General features: G+C 35.3%; 1 protein-coding gene and 1 long non-coding RNA gene across 2 annotated transcripts; one reads left to right on the top strand and one right to left on the bottom strand.

Annotated features, from left to right (window-relative positions):
- The first annotated feature begins 408 nt into the window (after positions 1-408).
- On the top strand, positions 409-10,204 carry LOC114255511. Its single transcript, XR_003626769.2, has 3 exons — positions 409-1,755; positions 2,501-2,781; positions 6,942-10,204. It is a non-coding gene; the product is annotated as an uncharacterized LOC114255511 (long non-coding RNA).
- A 4,406-nt stretch (positions 10,205-14,610) lies between these two features.
- On the bottom strand, positions 14,611-18,570 carry LOC105838767 (ATP-dependent RNA helicase DDX54). Its single transcript, XM_012684554.3, has 12 exons — positions 18,467-18,570; positions 17,839-18,037; positions 17,349-17,725; positions 16,958-17,273; positions 16,661-16,871; positions 16,340-16,566; positions 16,058-16,255; positions 15,813-15,948; positions 15,530-15,725; positions 15,243-15,381; positions 15,019-15,169; positions 14,611-14,838 (listed from the first exon to the last, which is right to left on the bottom strand). Exons 2-12 carry the CDS (start codon positions 18,031-18,033, stop codon positions 14,654-14,656), a joined length of 2,331 nt encoding a protein of 776 aa, XP_012540008.2. The 5' UTR covers positions 18,034-18,037; positions 18,467-18,570; the 3' UTR covers positions 14,611-14,653.
- Between the last annotated feature and the right edge of the window lie 141 nt (positions 18,571-18,711).

Below are 18,711 nucleotides of genomic sequence, written 5' to 3'. Positions count from 1 at the left end.
AATCTAGACGAGAGATATTAAAGTATTAACAGGAAAAAATAGAACTTTGTGAAATTCTTTTATACAATTGGCTTAAATATTTGAATAGGCCAAGAACTAAAATACAAAAATCAACCGTATTGAAGAAATTTTACAATAGTTACAAAGCTGCGACTTGGCTCCTTATTCTGAATGCAACCATTGTGTATTCAAACAGTATATTCAAGATAAATGATCATAAATATTTATTATCATTTATATGTATACATATATATTTTTTTTTTATATTTTTAAGATGTTTATTAGAACTTTTTATAATTTTTAAAATCTTAAATTACAAAAATCTTTTTAAAATATTTTGATAAATGTTTATAAAATATTCAAATAACTATTACACACATTTTGTAAAGATTTTTTATAAATATTATGTACTATTTTAATATTTAAAAATCGGTGCAGTTTCAAAGATATTTTTAATTTTAATTTTTTGAAAAATCTTAAACCTTTAAATATTCTGATTGTTTACAATTAAGAATACTACCAACAAATATATATCTAAATAATTTATATTTTACCAAATTTACATGTACTTTATAATTTACACGTATAATTTAATTTATTTTATTGTTAAGTGTTAAATAAATAATAATATATTTGTATTGCAATATATAGTTTAGACAATGTTTTTTATTTTTTTCTTCTCTCTGTGCGACGCGATACTCTTTGATTCTTCTATTTTTGGAGGAAAGAAACGTCTTATAATTAAACAGCATTTCCGTGCATTCGACAAAAAACGCGAATCCGACTTACGTACATATTATAAAACAATAATTCACGTCTCGTCAAGATAAAAACAAGACGATAAAGCGATCCCGATAAAAACAGATACTTTTTTCTTTATCGATTCTTGTTAAATTACTCACTTTAAAGTAAATGTAAATATTGTACCGCTATTTTCTTTTTAAGATTTACACTTTAAATTTCCCAAGCGAAACATATGCCAAAAGAAGGTTTCAAGAAGTTAACTCATATTTAAATTTAATCTACCCGAATAAAGTCCACGTGATTTATTCGTTTTCGCCTTAAAAATTCACTGATAACGAAATGTATTCCTGTTTCGCTTGACATGAAACGCTCGACTCTATTCATGCGCGCACACGCGTGCAGCGTGTTCACATCCGCGTCACTCTATATACGCAGTAACGCAGTTCTCGTCAGGGATTCGAACGGTTTTTCGTTTCGAATTGAGATCGAGAACCGTCGCGCCGCGTCGTCGAGAACGTCAACACGGGTCCCCGTCGACGCGCGCGAAAATTCCACACTCCAATTAATTGTATCACTCGCACGCGTGTATACGCATTCACGACCCCGTCGCGTCGTCGACCCTAATCGTCGTAAATTTAAATGATATCGCAAGACAGAAGAGAAAAAGAAAAAGAGGAAACTGAGAAAGACGTAACAAATTTATTGAGAGCTTCTCTTATGCAATGAACGGACGAGTTGATTTTTATCGCCTTCTCGGGAGGCGCACGCATAATTCCGCGGCCGCGACGGTCATTATATCATATGCGCTGGCAACTACCGCATTGGCGTATTGACAGCGCGTTTCATCCCATTGTCACTCTACTCCGCCATTGTTCGACGTCGGGACTCGCGGTGTTGACGGTGGTGAAATGTAAGCCGACCGCTATCAGCCGAACGGGATGACAGCATCGAGGAGATAAGAAAACCGTCGTCGCTTCGTCGGTGCACAGTCACGCGTTTTAAAGGGGCTCGGTAATTAATCGCTCAAATAATTAATCGCTCGCTCGACTTCGTGACGAAAGAACGGACGGAAATTTTGTATCGTGAAACGCGATCGCAAAACAGGAACTCCGGGCTGTAGCAGCAATGATATTAATGATGAACATTGGTCTACTCGTGCAATCCTGTATGCGATCGCCTCGGTATCAGCTTATCTCTATATACAAACATCGAATTCAACGATCTCGATTCGTATCGCGCGGAGATAAACGATCGATGCGAAATATCGATGCGAGATTAAGAGTCGTAAAATTTTACAAATTTTTCTTATGTTGTATACGTACGTGCATTTTGAAATCTCAATTCGACAGATTTGTCAATGGATTTTATTCTAAAAAGAAAGTTTAAAAGATCTCTTCTTCGCGCATTTCGTTTCGTTTTCTATTTAAGGAAGAAATTCTTTGAAGAATTTTTGCTTTATCTCTTTTTAGGCGAGTAATTTTCGCAAAGCATACCATACAGTTTATTTAGATTTCTTGAAGGAAAAGGCTCCTTCGGCCCTTCGTTCCGCCACTTTAGTTTTTATTATGCCCTTAGAAGCGATTTGTTTCGCTACCTTGATTTTTACTTTATTCTCAGAAAAACTTTACAGCGGCTTTTTTTGGAATGTCTCGTGAAATTTATTATAAATTTATGGCCCGTTTTCTGCAACTAAACGCATTCTATGCCTCCCTCGTTTTTCTCTTTACGTCTAATTATACGTTCATTTTGTTTCAAGTGCACAGCGTGGTGCGAGGAACTTTCCTTCTCATGCCAAGGGTGATGGTGCCGGTCGCAGTGCCGGATCCGAATGAACCACGGGCCCCGTTGTAAGGTGTACGTTAGACATCTGCTCAGGTTGGCACGTTGGCAGCGATACCGGACGGACGCACGGTGCCGCTCGGGTGCGGAAGAGGGGTTCGGAAAGGAGAGAGGAGAGGGAAAGGTCGCGCGGCCGCAAGTACAGCTGCACCCGGCGACGACGTACGTACGGGATAGCTGGAGGCCAAGCAGTGCCGAGTGAGTAGTTTTAAAGGTATTTTACAGTCGGGGTACCAAGCGGCTCTGCTCCAAATGCAACCTGTACGCGCGGCGATGCAGATTTCGGACTTCCGCGACGTAGCCGCGGCTATGGAGGGGATGAAGAACCAACGACAAGAACCAATGGTATACACTGAGCGTTCACTAATTCTCTAATATGATTGGTCTTTGCCCCTCGTTCTTCATCTCCTCCACTGGACTTATGTGACGGAAATTCGAAAACTGCACTTGTACCTGTGCGCGAACGCACAAGCGATTCGTATGCCGCTTTTTCTTCGAGCAACAATTAACGACCTTTTGCTTTCTTCACTCGATCCCTCGTCCGGCCTCTTCCTCCGGCGACTGTCCCATCACCTCCGGCCCGGGACACCGTACAGCGTGGTGCTCGATTTATGCTCGCGATGTTTGGTAACACAGTTATCGGTGGCTCAGATGCGAAAGAAACGCGACGCGTAAAGTGGAGAAAGACGAAGATGTAAAGATGGTATCTCGGATTTTTCCAGCGTGTTATTCTCGAAAATCGATCTCCAGGCGGGACGTGGAATCGGGTTTCCCCTCGACGAAAATACGACGTGTATTTCATGGGCAATTAAACGCGTTCATAATCACCACGACGAAATTGCACGACTTCCTTCCGTTCCTTTTTTTTTATTTTGAGAGTTTGAGGTCTATTTACGGCAGCCAAGCGTAGATTTAAAGTACATTAATGCTTGCTTTTTTTAATTTCCCACATTTTTGCATATACAGATTTAGATAATAAATCGAACCATATTGTTTGGGGTGACGTAAGTTTCGCGCGCTCAAGTGGTTTGTCGTGTAACTCATTTCAAAAAAATTTATGCAAATACGTGTGAAAGCGATACGAAAAAGAAACACTTAAACGCATCGACCAAAATAGCCCAGTCCAACACACGTATGACACATATAAAAGACGATTGTATTATATATTATAAAAAATAAGAGAAAGTGTCATTTCTTGGTCGAAACAGAATTTGGCGAAACATTCTTAATAATATTTTCATATTAACTATTAAATATACTTTTCAGTTCTACAAACCACCGTGATTATCATATTTAAAACACAATTGTGTTTGTACTTGAAAACCGAAGCTACAAATAATAAATTAAATTGATCGTCCAACCATCTATTTAAAAAATTGTAAAAGATTTAGAAAAATATCCCAGTCAGAGTTACTATAGATATATGTTACAATTGCAAACGTGTGAGAGAGAGAGAGAGAGAGAGAGAGAGAGAGAGAGAGATTGCGAGTCGCAGGAGAAACGTGTTTCGCTCTTTCCCCTCTGTGAACATTCGTGGGATCGCATTTCGCGTCGACTGCAGGCTGAGGCGGACTTTAAATCGCCGCCGCCGCGCCGATTCGGCGAGCTATGACGCGCGCGTCGCCGCTGCCAGATTATGACGCGCGGCGCGGTTTGGAACAGTCACGCATGCCTATGCGGCGACGTAAACACTATCGCGCCGCAACTAATGGGCATCGTACGCTGTATACGCGGAATTAATGAGTTTTCGATCGTACAGCGGCTTGCGGCGCAACTCTCGCGCTGACTCATTTGCCCGTGATTGCCCAACTAGAATCGATATGTAATGTGCCTGCCGTGTATCGAGAGCGTAAGCCACTGTCCGCCAGCACTGTTCTTAATTCTGCATACAGAAATACTGCCACAAGCAAAGCGATTATACAATTTAGTTTTTTCTTTTTTCTTTTAATGAATAACGGTTATCTTTAACAAAGAATATTTTCCCTTAATACTACACGGGGAGAATTTTTGCTTAAAAGTTACCCTGAAAATCGTGGTAATTGTGAGACAACGTGAACCTTGAAGAATTTTACTATACGTTTAACAAAATTTTCTAAAATTTTAATAAAATTTGGCAAAGTTTTAGTAAATTTTGTTAGAAGTATAATAAAATTCTTTGAGGTTCACATTGTCTCACAATTACCACGATTTTAGAGTAAATAGTAATTTAGTCTAAAATCGTGGTAATTGTGAGACAATGTGAACCTCAAAGAATTTTATTATATTTTTATAGATCTTAAGATATATTTATTTAAAATTTCCAAAAAGTTGTTATTATTATATACATATTTAAAAATAGAATTTATACTTTTTTAAAAAATATTATGAAATAAAAATCAAATCAAAAATAATAAGCAAATCGAATTTTTATTCTAACTTAATATTCTTGATTAAAGTATTGCATTACTATAGAGGATTCATGATATATTTTGAATAAATTTAACGCTCGTGAGAAATTTGTATAATATTGAAAATATGTAAGCTTACGAGTTATTTGAAATATGATGTTGATTTATGATATTTATTTAATTTAAATACACAAATATTTTTTGTATCTAAAAAAAAATTTATTTTAATATAAAGCTTAAGTAAATATTATTTGTTTCAAGTAAATAATGAGTATTTTAACACTACTATTAAAAAGAGATTTTTTGCAAAGGTAACTATAAGTTTAAAAAAGGAAACTTAAAATATGAATAATTTTATTAGCATGGGAATGATATTTTTCTGTGTGTGGGAATTGTTATTTCGCCGACCTATAAAGTGAGCGCATATGAACAAAATAACGCAATATGTATATTTACATTGATTAAATTTAAACGAAGAATCGTATAACGAATTCAGTCTCAAATTTTAGATGATCTGTAATTGCTAGAACTGCTAAAAGAGAATTTTAATTAAGTCTCATGTTGTTTGAATAATTAAATCACACAAATTAGTTTATTAAAATATATCCATACAAAATATACGTAATATACAAATAAAATTACAAAATTAGACATTCTAAAGTTTCACGTGCATTATAAATCGTTCCAAATATTGATTGAGCATTGATATTTTACTTAAATTTAATTTAAATGTATCATGCCATTTTGCTATCCACTTATCTGTATCATTAAAATAAAAATTTTAGCAACATTATTGTGTTTTATCCTTTGGCTGTTATAGTCTTGAGGAAATTGAAAGAAAAGAAAGAAAGGAAGTTAATTCCATTATTAATAACCGCGTTTATTGCACTGTTACGTCTATTCGTTGCTCTCAATTACCATAGCTATTCTATTACCTACTTAACTACTTTCTATCAGAAGCGTACGCCATGTAATTATATATTCACGATTGTTCCGTTCCTTCTGTCGTACATATTCATGTTACTTACTCTTCTACTGAGCTATTAAATTAAACCTAGAGACTGCAGTGCATCCTTGGCAAAAAGTATCATCGTATCACTCGTTCGATATTAGAATTCTAGAATGACAAAAAAAAAAGAAAGAGGAAAGGAGAAAGAGAGAGGAAAGAAGAATCATATATTTATATTATTATAAATCACACAATTGCGATAATGCCAAATGAATTGCTAATTGTGCATTTTCTTTGATGTTTAGACACAAGATGTCTTAGAGAAGTAAGCCTTTTATAATAACACTGCTGCTACTAAAAGCAGGATATTCCACATAAACATAGAAATATCTTTTTTAAATTTCTAAAAGATACTGCATTGAAAGAAAAAATTGTTTACATTAACAAGACTATATAATTAAGCGCTTTTGATGAAACCAAGCAGAATTTTTAATTATTATTAATAAGAGATTTTATAAAAACGTTTGATAGACTTTGTTAGAATCCCCGATAATTCCTGCAACAATTTTTGATTCGTTCATTTGTGAACAGATATATTAGTTAAATTTGTCAGATTTCAATTAATACAACAAGACTCTTTTATTATTTCACCATATCCTGAGATGTCTTGCATTTTTTCAAAAAATATCTTCTAGCGATCTGAAAGATGTCTTGTGCGACATTTCAAGATGTCATTCAAATATCTGGAGATGTCTTAAAGAAGTTTTTCTTAGAAATTTTTCTTAGAAATATTTTTCACAAGAATGTTTTTCTTAGAAATCTAAAAGACAACATTTTATACGATACATATCTTAAAACATTTTTTAAGATATCTTTTAAATGTCGATGACGTTTAGAAATTCCACAAAGATATTTTCAACAAAATCTTGTCAGATATCTTTTTGAAAATATCTTGAAAATATTTTTAATAAGATATCTTTTTGATATCTACGAGACCTCGATGTTTTTCGTGATTGTTTCAGCCTCTCTCACCCCCGAATCTTAGCGGCACCATTGTGACATCATCGGCGAGTTTTCGGCGGGTAACAACCGCCGAATAATTATGAGGCACGAGCGTGGATCCGTTTTCGCACGGTGGCAATAACGGCCGTGAATCCCGAGAGATGTGCGAGAAGGCGAGAACCGGCCGAGCGTCGGCGAGCGACTTCCTGGAATGCTCCACGCTTTCTACTTGCGACGGGCTTAAATATCTCGGCGAACGTAGCGATACGTCATCGACCGGCACGGCTGCACGTAAACGAATACCGAACGTAACGAGTTTCCCCTTCCCCTTTCGTTTCTCTTGACGGACGTCCATTCCTTTCCCAGGATGCGATAACTTTTTTTTTTCACGTTGTTCTATTGCCCATGTTTATTTCTTTTTTTTTAAATACTAATCTTTTACTTTAATTCCTACGAGAGAGAGAGAGAGACTTTCGCGAATGCCGCTGATGATGACGGGGCATCGTCGGGGCATTTCGGTCAGGCCGCGCGGATTACTAACCCAGATAGTTGAATCTGTCGAAAACAGAAGTTTTGCAAAGTGCCCGCTGCAAGTTTCATCGGCCAATATAACAAAGTTTAATAGCCGATTGTGTCAGCAAAATCCATCCCGTAGCTCTATTTAAATATTACGTTTCGTTCGAATGATTGCGGAATGATGGAAATATTCTACTCGGTCTCTGCTGGTGATCTGCTGTCAGATGACTTATATAGTCAGTAGATTCTACTGGGGGGACGGTATAATGCGGACGCGCAGTTGACGCCAATCTATCGCGATATTCTACTTGTGTCCGCTGGCATACTGTTAATATTTTGTTCACTGAGAATTTAACAGACTCCCAAACATAAAATCATTACTGTCATTACGTAACGTTTTCAAATATTTACACATTGTATATGTTTTTAAAACATTTCGTGTTTCGAAAAAAATCACGTGTATCGACCAATGTTTTTAAAATATTTATATAACGTTTCAAAACGTTTAAAAGTACACACACGGAGAGAAATGTTGAGCAAAATTTGATTGATGTGTGAGTAATGAAATTATATCGTTGTATTAATTAAAAAGTTTGTCTGTCCTTATAGAAATGTAATATTATTGGGTATTAAAAGCACTGCTGCTGTTAATATTTTTAATATTCCAAATAAGTAATAATTATTACCCAATTTAATACTGTTCAGTATTAAATTTTTGTAAAGATAGTCAAGTTTGTTAAAATGGCAAAATTTTGTAATTAACAACAATATTATTTTAATCACGTAATGACTAAAGCTGTGGTTGCTAACACAAAACGTTTCTCTCGGCGTGCATGAAATCGACATTTCTAAATGTTACTTTTATGTTTCTCGCTTACTTAGGCTACGAGCCCATTTCAGGCTGTTTGTCACTTGTTTGCGCAATTTCTGGCAAAAACCATCTCTTCCGCCGCGTGTTCATCTAAAACACGATCCATCTATCGTTTTTAGCACGTCTCTTCTAAGTTTCCGACAAATTTCTCCACTTAAGCTCGTCGTTAATTTGAAATCTCTCTAAATTAGAACACTTGTTATTAAATGCATTCAACAATTCGATACGGTTGTAACATAACGTTTGCGATCGTCGATCATCACACGAGAGTCAGATCAGACTTGACTCTGTGCCAAGTAATGGACAAGCGACAAAGTAATGGATTGGCGCAAAGGTCTGCAAACTGTGCGACAAGTCTCTGGCTTTTTTACCTTTTTATAATGTCAATTTAACAGAAAATTTAATTATCTCAATAAACACATACCAGTTTATTTTTTATTAAATAATATAATTGTTAAAATTACTATTCCGAATACTTCCAATTTTAATATTCCTTTGTCAATATTTCTAACAATCAAACGGCTATATTATTGTCACTTTTTATCCGATTTTACCATTCTTTATAAAGTGTGTATGATATTTAAAAAAAAGATTGATTATATACATAAAGATTTTTTTTAATGTATTAATTTCTGTTGACTGGGAATCTTGTTAATAGTATTAAAAATAACACGGGAATAAATCATAAATATACTAACATCAATAATTCATATGATAACATCAATATCGTACTTATATAATTTCTTCATTATTTTGCTTTTTTTGCTTATTTTTAAGTTTATATTATTAAATAAAACTAACTTTAAATGTAATAATTAAATAATACGATCGAGATGAAAAATCAATCCTTGGACGCACTTTAAAAAAATCTCAGAGAATGGAATGCCGCGCGTTAACGAAGTTCCACGATTCATGACGAGTTCAGGGACTTTTGGCGCATTCCAGAGCACAAAGGGACTATTATTATCGCGATACGTCATTATTCTGACTCAAGCGGAAGGCTGCAAAAAGCATAACATGTTAAAATAGAACAAAATCAGTTGCCGACGTTCACCCTCCGTCTTTCCTTCTCCCACTCTCAGGAATTAGATTGAATTCATTGAAATCTGTTCTCGTTAGTGACGAAGCCGGCTCGTGAATTGCGGAGGACATTACCTCCCAGAGACGTAATAACAAATCGCGGGACCTTGAGCGAAACAACGAGGACGAGTGTTCTTGTTGCAGAGAGAAAAAAACGTTAAAGAGAAACGAGGAGAGTTGGTAAGGAGGAAAGGCGAGAGAGAATTTTAAAAAAAGAGAGGAGAAAACAAAATTTTACGAAATAATTAATGTCAACGAGATTTAATTATTACGAAGTTTCATATTTAGTTATTTCAAGTATATATATCATACAGGGAGAAAGAATTTAGAATAAAATTCTGCCGAAACTTCACATAGAAGTTTCTCTAGAAAAGTTTAATTGTTAGCGATTTTAGGAATCTCTCCTAAATGTTCGTACACTGAGAAAAAATGTTAACTTGACTAAATTTTTCAACTTGATTAAGACGAAGAGCACGTCTGTGGTGTCTTGTAAATAGATAAAATATGTATGGCCAAAACTATCCTACAATACTAAATTCCTAAGTTATGGAAGAGGGCCAATGTTTATGTTTGAATATTTTAATAATATAAAATTGTTATTATTTTCTGTTTAATGTCGATAGTGTTACATGCTTTAAGTTTCAGTAAAGTATATATCAAATTCTATTAAAAAATAATAAAAATAACAATATGTTTTGTTGCATTTTAAAAAACTATGGCATCATACCCAAGTTTACACTATATTAGCATGTAAACACTTATCGAAATATGCAAATGTAATATAACGAAATATAAAAATCATAGTCTCGAGTCTTAGACAGCACACGATATTTATGATAAATATTCATTACCACTTATTTTTTAATGTTATATAAATATATTATACACATTTTATAAATATTTCTACGATATTATACATTTGTATGATGTGTTTAATATAAAATTAGAAAATATTTATATTTTAATAATTTTAATAATAAATTCTAGATGTTTTGTAGACTTTATTGACATTGTGCTGTCTGGGTGTACTCTGGTCTTCAATTTTATCCCTCTTGCCCTCGTCATCATATTCACCGAGTTCAACGAATTGAACCTAAGATTCCATTGAAGTGGTACACAAGCATGTGCAGTGGATAATTCTACTATAGGATATTTACAGAGCCTCGTTGTCGACGGGTCGCTGGATGCTGGATCCCGCGCGGCGGAGAGACTAACTTCTCTACCTCGCTCGCTTCTTTGTCACGCGGCCTGTCCCTCCCCCCACTTCCCCGACGATTGTTTTCGTTGACGCGACGTCGTCGTCGCCGGCTGAGGCAGCATGCCGACGACGACGACGTAAGAATGAGAGCACGTCCGTGCGTATGCATTCGCGCGGGCATGAATTAATGCCGCGCATACCGATGTCGGGAGAGAGCGGATAACGGATTGCCGCGCGGCGACACACGTGATGACCCCTCCCCTCCCCCTCACCGCGCGCGTAATAAATTAACACGTGGTAACGTGACCGTCGTCGGGCAATACGCGTACGTTTTTGCTTCCCCCGTGATCGCCACCCTCCGCAATCGGACGAACGCGAAGAAAATCGGGGGAGATACGGTCGACTGAGCTCGTTATCATAGCTCGCGTTTTATCGTTTATTGTTGGAATGTCGATTGCCTCAATAATAATCTTAGCCGTCAAACGTAAATATAACAATGGTAATACAACAAATAAGAATAAAGTGTGAGAGAAAGAGAGAACGAGAGAAAGATAAAACCGAAGATCGCAATATTGTGGAGAAACCAAAGTAGTTGGAATTTTATTTTTATTAACCCGAATAGCGCACAATATTTATCAAAGATTTAAAAGATATTTTTATTACGCTTGAATATTTTACAAATGTTTTGCGAACTTAGACTGAATAGATCAGATTTATCGTAAATATAATATTTATAACGTGTATAAAATATTTATACAATATTTAAAAAAATAAACAATAATAAATATTTATCATAAATATCGTATGCTGTCTGAACAATTAAAATATACATCTTGCTCTGCGATTCCTGGGGGGAGAAAGAGGAGGAGGTTACTATAAAAATATTTGTAGAAAAGAAAAAATATATATTGTATTCATCACATTTTATTACATTTACACATAAATTACAATAGCAAATGTTCTTTTTTTTTTTCATTCCTTTTCATCGAACGTGCGAAAGATTCTAGTTACATAAATCCTGAGTTCTCCCGCATGATCTCGCCGCACACAATTTGCCGTTAATACCCGTAATTCGCAAATGATGCACCGAGCGGATATAATTGAGGCGCAGATAGAGTCCCAGTGGATCGTTCCGCGGCACCTTCCCAAGATCGAACAATGTATATAGAGAAAAACAAAGGGGAGGGGGAGAGAAGGAGAGATAAGTGAAGGCGACCAAAGGAGACCTTGTACCAATTTCCACGAAGATTTCGGACGGAGCGTGTAATCGTGACGAACGCGAAAGCCGCGTTCCGCGCTATACGCACGTGGCGAGAGGATTGGGAAGAAGATGAAGAGACGCGACACGCACCACGCGTCCAAAAATACACACGGTCCTCCTCCGGCCAACGAGTTGAATCCGCCTCGCGCGTACTCTTCCTTTTTTTACCTCTCCTCTTCCACCCGACACTTCGCCGAGGGAGTCTCATCCGCGTGTCCCTCCGTCTCTGCGTCCGCGCGCCGCAGATGCTCTCTATCATAATAATCTCTATTTTCGGCCGGAGGGTCGGCCGCTGCTGCGGCAGATGTTTCCCCTCGTTCTCCTCGAACTAAAGAGCCAGGGAGTAGGGGGGAAAGGTCGAGCTCCGAAACTTCGAACGCATGCCATGGTCGAAGGAGACGCAATGTGGACAAGTAGACGAGCTAGACACGTCTAAAAGTCTATATAATGGGATTGCCACACCGTGGGTGGGAAGAAAGGCAAGGAAAACAAGGCGAGAGAATGATAAAAAGAGAAGATAGAGCGAGAGAAAAGAAAGAGAGAGAGAGAGAGAGAGAAAGAGAAATGTTGTCGGCAAGAAACGCAGAGACTAATCGCACGAGCATGTCCGAGTCATTCTTTTCTCTGATAACGCCTAGAATGACAACCTAACGGTATTTAGACGGCCAAAAGAAACATGTACAAGTCACATAAACGAAAAAAAATCGTTTAGATTTCTAAGATATCTTGCTACATCAAGTTTCAAAAAGATATCTTTTAACGGATCTATAAATTAAAGATATCTCGTGCTATATTTTGAGATATCTGTGGAGATGTTTTCCAGACAGCACACATACGATATTTATGATAGATGTTCGTAAATATTTATTACTGTTTATACTGTATAATATATTTAATATTATTATATTATATAAATATTTTATACATTTTATATACACGTGAAGAAAAAAAATTATAAAATTATTATTTAACATGTTATTAAAATAAAGTCTAAAATTTTATTTAATATTTATGATTAAGTAAAAAAATAAAAATACAATAATGTTTTATATTTTATGAATATTGTATATTGTCTGGATTTTTAGTAATCTGAAAAAGATCTTACGTATCAAACATCTTAAAAATGTTCTTTAAAATGTCTTTTAGACATGTTCTAAAAATATCTTGAATAAAATATCTTTTAAATATACATAAGATCTTGATGTTTTCTGGAAAGCTGTCCAGCAAGAAATGATAATGACGACATTGATTCAACGTCGAAATCATGAAATTAAGATTATTTTAGTATTGATTCGATAGGTCATTTCTCACTGAGTATTGGGAAGGAAGATGAGAAAGAGAGGGAAGAGAGAGAGAGAGAGAGAGAGAGAGAGAGAGAGAGAGAGAGAGAGAGAGAGACCACTGTCAGATGATCTCAAAAGAATTTGGAAATTGAAGCAACTTGAGCCTTCTTCGGATCCGGTTACGTTCCAGCTTGCAACCTCGCTAATTACGGTGCCCGTTGTACACCGTGTTGTTTTCTAGATCACAAACGGGGCATACGCGCACAAAGGGAGAAGGGCTTGCTGTGACATAAATGTAAAAGCCGATCAAGCGTACGCGCTAAAAAACTGTTAATAATAGTCAATGTGACTGTACTGGTCAGAGATCGATATCTCAATTACTCTGTATTGTACAACTTTTTTCTTTTTTCTATATATAATCTTCGCAAAAAGATAGCGCGAAGAGCCGCGTAGTCTCTTTTTTTACGAAGTATCACGTGTTGTTTATTGATATCTTTAATTACCGAGAAAATATATTGCCGCGCGCGACGGAAAAGTTGACGCGATAGCGCAACATTCCAGATAATATAAGAATACAATGCCGCGTCAATCTTTTATTAATATATTACGAGCGTATACGACAACTGTATAAATACAGAATATTTGTGCTGTGTTGTTACTCCGCGTTATATTTCACGGAATATCTTTACGGAGTCTGACTTTAATACGTTAAAAATTTTTCTAAAAGACTTTCGAATGTGAAGAGAGAGCAGCCACAAACACTACTCTCGTAATTATGCAGATCTTCCGTCTCATCACGCAGCCGTGCCGTGATCTTCGCAACGCTCAGAAATAAATTTCCGTTCCGCCGACAGTTAACTCTCGACAAAATTTACGATCGCATCGATCCAGGCTTCTTTTTTTTTTCCTCGCGGCTCATATTGACGAGTGAGAAGTTGCGCGCTTCTCCGATGACGCGGAAATTTCTTAAGGCTTCGCGCAAAGGCCGAGCCTAGCGAAGTCTTCATAATACCTCGCCTCAGAGGAGGCCCCACAATTGTGCAACGCAGTTGCTACGCTGTTATGACGACGACAATGACGATGCAAGGCCAAATGTCCTAAATCGCATAACACCTGCTTATAAGGTCACTGCGCTCTCGAGAAATATTGAACTGTTCACGATTATTTTTAGCCGACGCATCGTATTTATGTCGTGCATTATATATATTATGTCACACTTTTTTATATGTATATTAAAATTTATATGGCATGCGCTCTCTAAGAACCATTATCCTTATAAAATTAATCTTGAATAAAAAGATGTCATCGTCTGAAATAATAATTCTAAAATGTAAAGTATAATTTTAATTATAACAACCATTTCTGCGTAGTATCTTCTGTCTATCTCGCATCTTCATTCGCGGTCATGTGAATTACATGGCAAGTATAAGTAATGGGAAAAGGAGAAGTGATAATTACGGAAAAAAACCAATGCGTGAAATTGACTATTACAATGCTAATGTATTTCGAAAATTAAAAACAACTTAATGTTTCTTTGTACGATTTTTTTGACCTTTATTTCTTCTTCTCCCGTTTCTTTGACGTTTTTTTTCTAATAGCTTGCGTGCCTTCAAGATTTGTTCAGGTCTCTTTAATTCATTCTTTACTTTAATTTTATCTTTAAGCTTTTGATTGTGCCGCGCCCAATGTGTATTTGCTGTGGTCCGTACTAAAATGCAATTAAAATACACCATTTATTTTTATGCTTGTGATGAATTAATAGGCTTAATATAAAAATATTTATAAAACAAATGTTTTTAGATACAATTAAATTAAATATATTATTTAAGTCAATTATATTTTTTAAAAATATAAATTTTATACTAGATGTGTGATCATGTCAACTTACAGTTGTTTGCCTGTGAAAATTCCTCCTCATCATCTTCGCTATCGTTTTCGTCGATCTTACTTTTTTCCTTCCACATGTTGTAACGATTTGTTTTGTATGTAGCAGGTATCCATACACCCGATTCAGTGCGTATTTTTTTCGCCTTCTGATCCTATTGACATAATGTGTAGAAAATAAATCCATACTTCAACAAATAGAGATTATACATAGGCTAATGTACGTACTTTTTCGACAGTGATCATTTTCTTCCTTTTCCTATCCCATTTTTTCAACTGCGTTTGAAGATGTCGACCCTCTTCATTGTCTGCCGTTAAATCCATTTGCGCCTTATCAACTTCAGTGGTAAATGTATTAACTGCTAAACTGGAAAGCAAATATCGAATATAATTGAAAATTAAAAATATTGATATTATTGAATTATATATTTAATTTTAAGTACATTACATTAATATTAAAATATTTTCGTAATAAAAAAAAAGTTCTGAAAATCAAAATGTATAGTGATTCTTACCCGTCCTCCGTATGCTTATCTGGTGCAGAATAAGGTATATAATATTCTTCATCCCGTTTCGTTGTATATTTCTTCTTTTTTGAAATTTTGTACAAATCGTCACTGCTTTTTTTCTTTGGAACCACCACTGTACTGAACGCAGCATTAATTTCTTCCGCGTTGCTGGACGGCAAATTGACTTTTTTTTTAGATAATTCTATAAAAATTAAAAAACGTAATACAGATGTTACATATATAATATTATGTTATATACATATATACATCTTGTTATCGGAATATCCACCTGTATTGATTTTATCAGTTTTGCGATCCTCTATTTTTTTATGGAAATTAAGAATATTCTCTTTGTGAAACATTCGTTTCGTCTTCATCACCTGATAGTCAGTTGAGTTTGTTTTCGTACCAATTTCAAATATCGTCTATTACATATAAAAAAGTTTTTAAAAAAGATTTAGTTTATTAAAATTACAATTAAAATATAATATGTTGTGTATATGTATATATATATATGTATGTAGTGTTACTCACTCCTTGTGGTCTATAATTTTTCATCCTGGATATTATATCTGCAGCTGCATGAGAAATTGTTGCATCAGAATACTCGGGTAAAATTCCAGCTTCATTTATGCGAAGCTCCTTAATTCTTTTAACACTTTCCGTTGAAGCACTCGGTCGCGATTTGATATATTGTTGGTAGGCATTGGTACATACCTTTTGCATATTTTTCTGAGGACATAAGTATTCATATAATGTAACAAAAAAAAGATTGACCATACTAATTTGTACAGAAGATATGTTCGGTATGCTTACAAGATCGGTAGAGGTACTGTGCCAATTTATCAATTCAGCCAGTTCTTCCTCTATCATGGCCTGTGGTAATTTTCCTACTGCGGATTCCATGTTTTCAGAGACTCCTGTAGTCGGTACTATTGTTAAAGGCCGGCCAAGAAAGAGATGCAGATCTAAGAGATAAGGATATTCGTCTGAGCTCACAATGTTATATGCCGTTCCAGCGCGTCCAGCTCGAGCACATCGTCCTATAAAATAAATTATTATAATCGACATATATAGTCAACCGAGCGTTCGCATAGTATAATAATAATAATTCAAAACAATTACGAAAAAACTTACCTACTCTGTGTACGAAGAGTTTAGATTTTGCAGGAAAATTAAAATTAATCACGTAGTCGAGATGTGGTATATCTATTCCTCTAGCGGCAACGTCCGTCACTATAAGAACTCGCGCTTTACCAATTTGAAATTTGGCTGCGTTTATTTTACGCGCGGAAGGGTCCAAATTTGAATAAATAAAGGTGTTCGATATATTCGCCTTATCCAATATCTATAGAAATTGTTTTATATATCTGATTATTTGAATCCAAAAGTTTTTACAGTATTCAAAAGGTGATTATGTACATCGGTAATTACCTGATGAATATATTCCACATGATGCATAGTTTCCGCAAATATAATTGTTTGCGACTCGGGCTTAATAATTCTCTTGAGTAGGCTCAGAAGTACAGCCAATTTTTCTTCAGGACGACATGTGATGAAGGATAAAGTCAATCCTTCAGGCAGCTTACTCTCAACGTCCAAACGAAGTAAAACCGGATCACTCAAACCAGCTTTCGCAAAGTCTACTAAGATTTTAGGCAAGGTAGCAGAGAACAATAATGTTTGACGCGATTCTGGTAATCTGTTCACAATTTCTTGTATTTGTTCCCCAAAACCCATCTCAAATAATCTGCAATGCACAATTTTGTTAAACACTTTACGAACAAATTTTAAAAATAATACATAAAGAAAAAGAAGTTATTACCTATCAGCCTCATCAAAGACGACATATTCAACATTTTTCAATTGCAAATCCATTTCTACACATATATGCAGGAATCTACCTGGGGTAGCTACAATGATGTCAGGATTTCCATGAATTGTGCTGAACTGATTGTCCATACTGTCTCCACCCAATATTACTGCTGGCTTTAAGCCAGTAAATCTTCCTAATTCCTTTATGAATTTTAATGTCTGCAATGCCAGCTCACGCGTAGGTGACAGAATCAATGCACGTGCACCCGTCTTTGCCTGCCTCACCTTGAGTTTCTCGAACAAAGGAATTAAGAAACAAGCGGTCTTTCCACTGCCTGTCCTAGCCATCGCTACTATATCTCTTCCCTCAAGAGCCAATGGTATAGTCTACAAATAAGTAACTCTTATATTAATGTTTTAATAAAGATTTATAGTTTCAAAAAAGTTATAATCTTATAAATTATATTCACTTAGAAAATATAAAAGTTCTTTTTAATAACCTTTCTTTGTATAGGTGTGGGTATTTTGTATCCACGTTTGAGGATTCCTTTTAACACTGGAAAACTAAGAGCCATAGATTGAAATCCACCTGATTTCTTGCAAATTTTCTTTTTAATATCAGCAATTTCATTATTTTCGTCATTGTCACTGATCGTATTTGGGTCGGCAAAGCCGATAAGATCGTTATCCTTCATTATGCTAGATAATTACAAAAGAAAACAATTTATTAAATACAATATACAATATACTACGTCAAACATAAATATTAATTTAACATATTTTATTTCTTTCCTTGCAAATAACATAATTAAAAAAACAAAATTTTCCACTTTGAATATGTTAAATCATTAAAATTTTACATTTTAAAATGTATCTTTCATGTAATGATTTGGTCTACCAATTGTAGAAAAATAAACGTATCATCAGCTATTCATTCAGTAAATTAATGAGTAATATAAATTCTTTTCTCTTTTGTAGATAACTCAAAAATGACAATTTTTTAGTTATGTCACTGTAGCAAATAAGTAATATATAAATATTTGTTTTTTTTCACATTAATCAATCCTCTATAATCTTAATATATTAATGTTTGTGTTAATATACTTTTTTAATAATATATAATCTTACTTTGAAGTTTTTAATTTATCAAAGAGTATCAAGTGTCACATGGAACAAGACAGTAATTTCACATAACCTCAAAAAGTTGCGGCTACGACGTTATGGCGGCTTTTCATGTAAATGGGATGATGGGCGGCGCCGGATTCCGGAAGTATTTTCTCATCGCGCAGTTGTGCGATTGGTGCTCAAAATTTTCCCACAACAAAGAGAAACCAATCCTAAATCCTAAAAGCGCGGCCGAAGTAAATGCGTTC

This window comes from Monomorium pharaonis, chromosome 2, assembly GCF_013373865.1.
Source record: "Monomorium pharaonis isolate MP-MQ-018 chromosome 2, ASM1337386v2, whole genome shotgun sequence".
Taxonomy (NCBI): domain Eukaryota; kingdom Metazoa; phylum Arthropoda; class Insecta; order Hymenoptera; family Formicidae; genus Monomorium; species Monomorium pharaonis.
Note: the sequence above shows the minus strand (reverse complement) of the source record. Positions and strands in the feature narration are given on the sequence as shown.

What these genes read in the sequence shown, in the direction of transcription:
- LOC105838767 (XM_012684554.3), bottom strand. Translation starts at nt 18,033, where the DNA reads ATGAAGGATAACGATCTTATCGGCTTTGCCGACCCAAATACGATCAGT. An exon ending in CCACACCTATACAAAGAAAG is followed by an intron (nt 17,726 to 17,838) that starts GTTATTAAAAAG and finishes ACTTATTTGTAG; the next exon opens with ACTATACCATTGGCTCTTGA. An exon ending in ATGTGGAATATATTCATCAG is followed by an intron (nt 16,872 to 16,957) that starts GTAATTACCGAT and finishes CAATTTCTATAG; the next exon opens with ATATTGGATAAGGCGAATAT.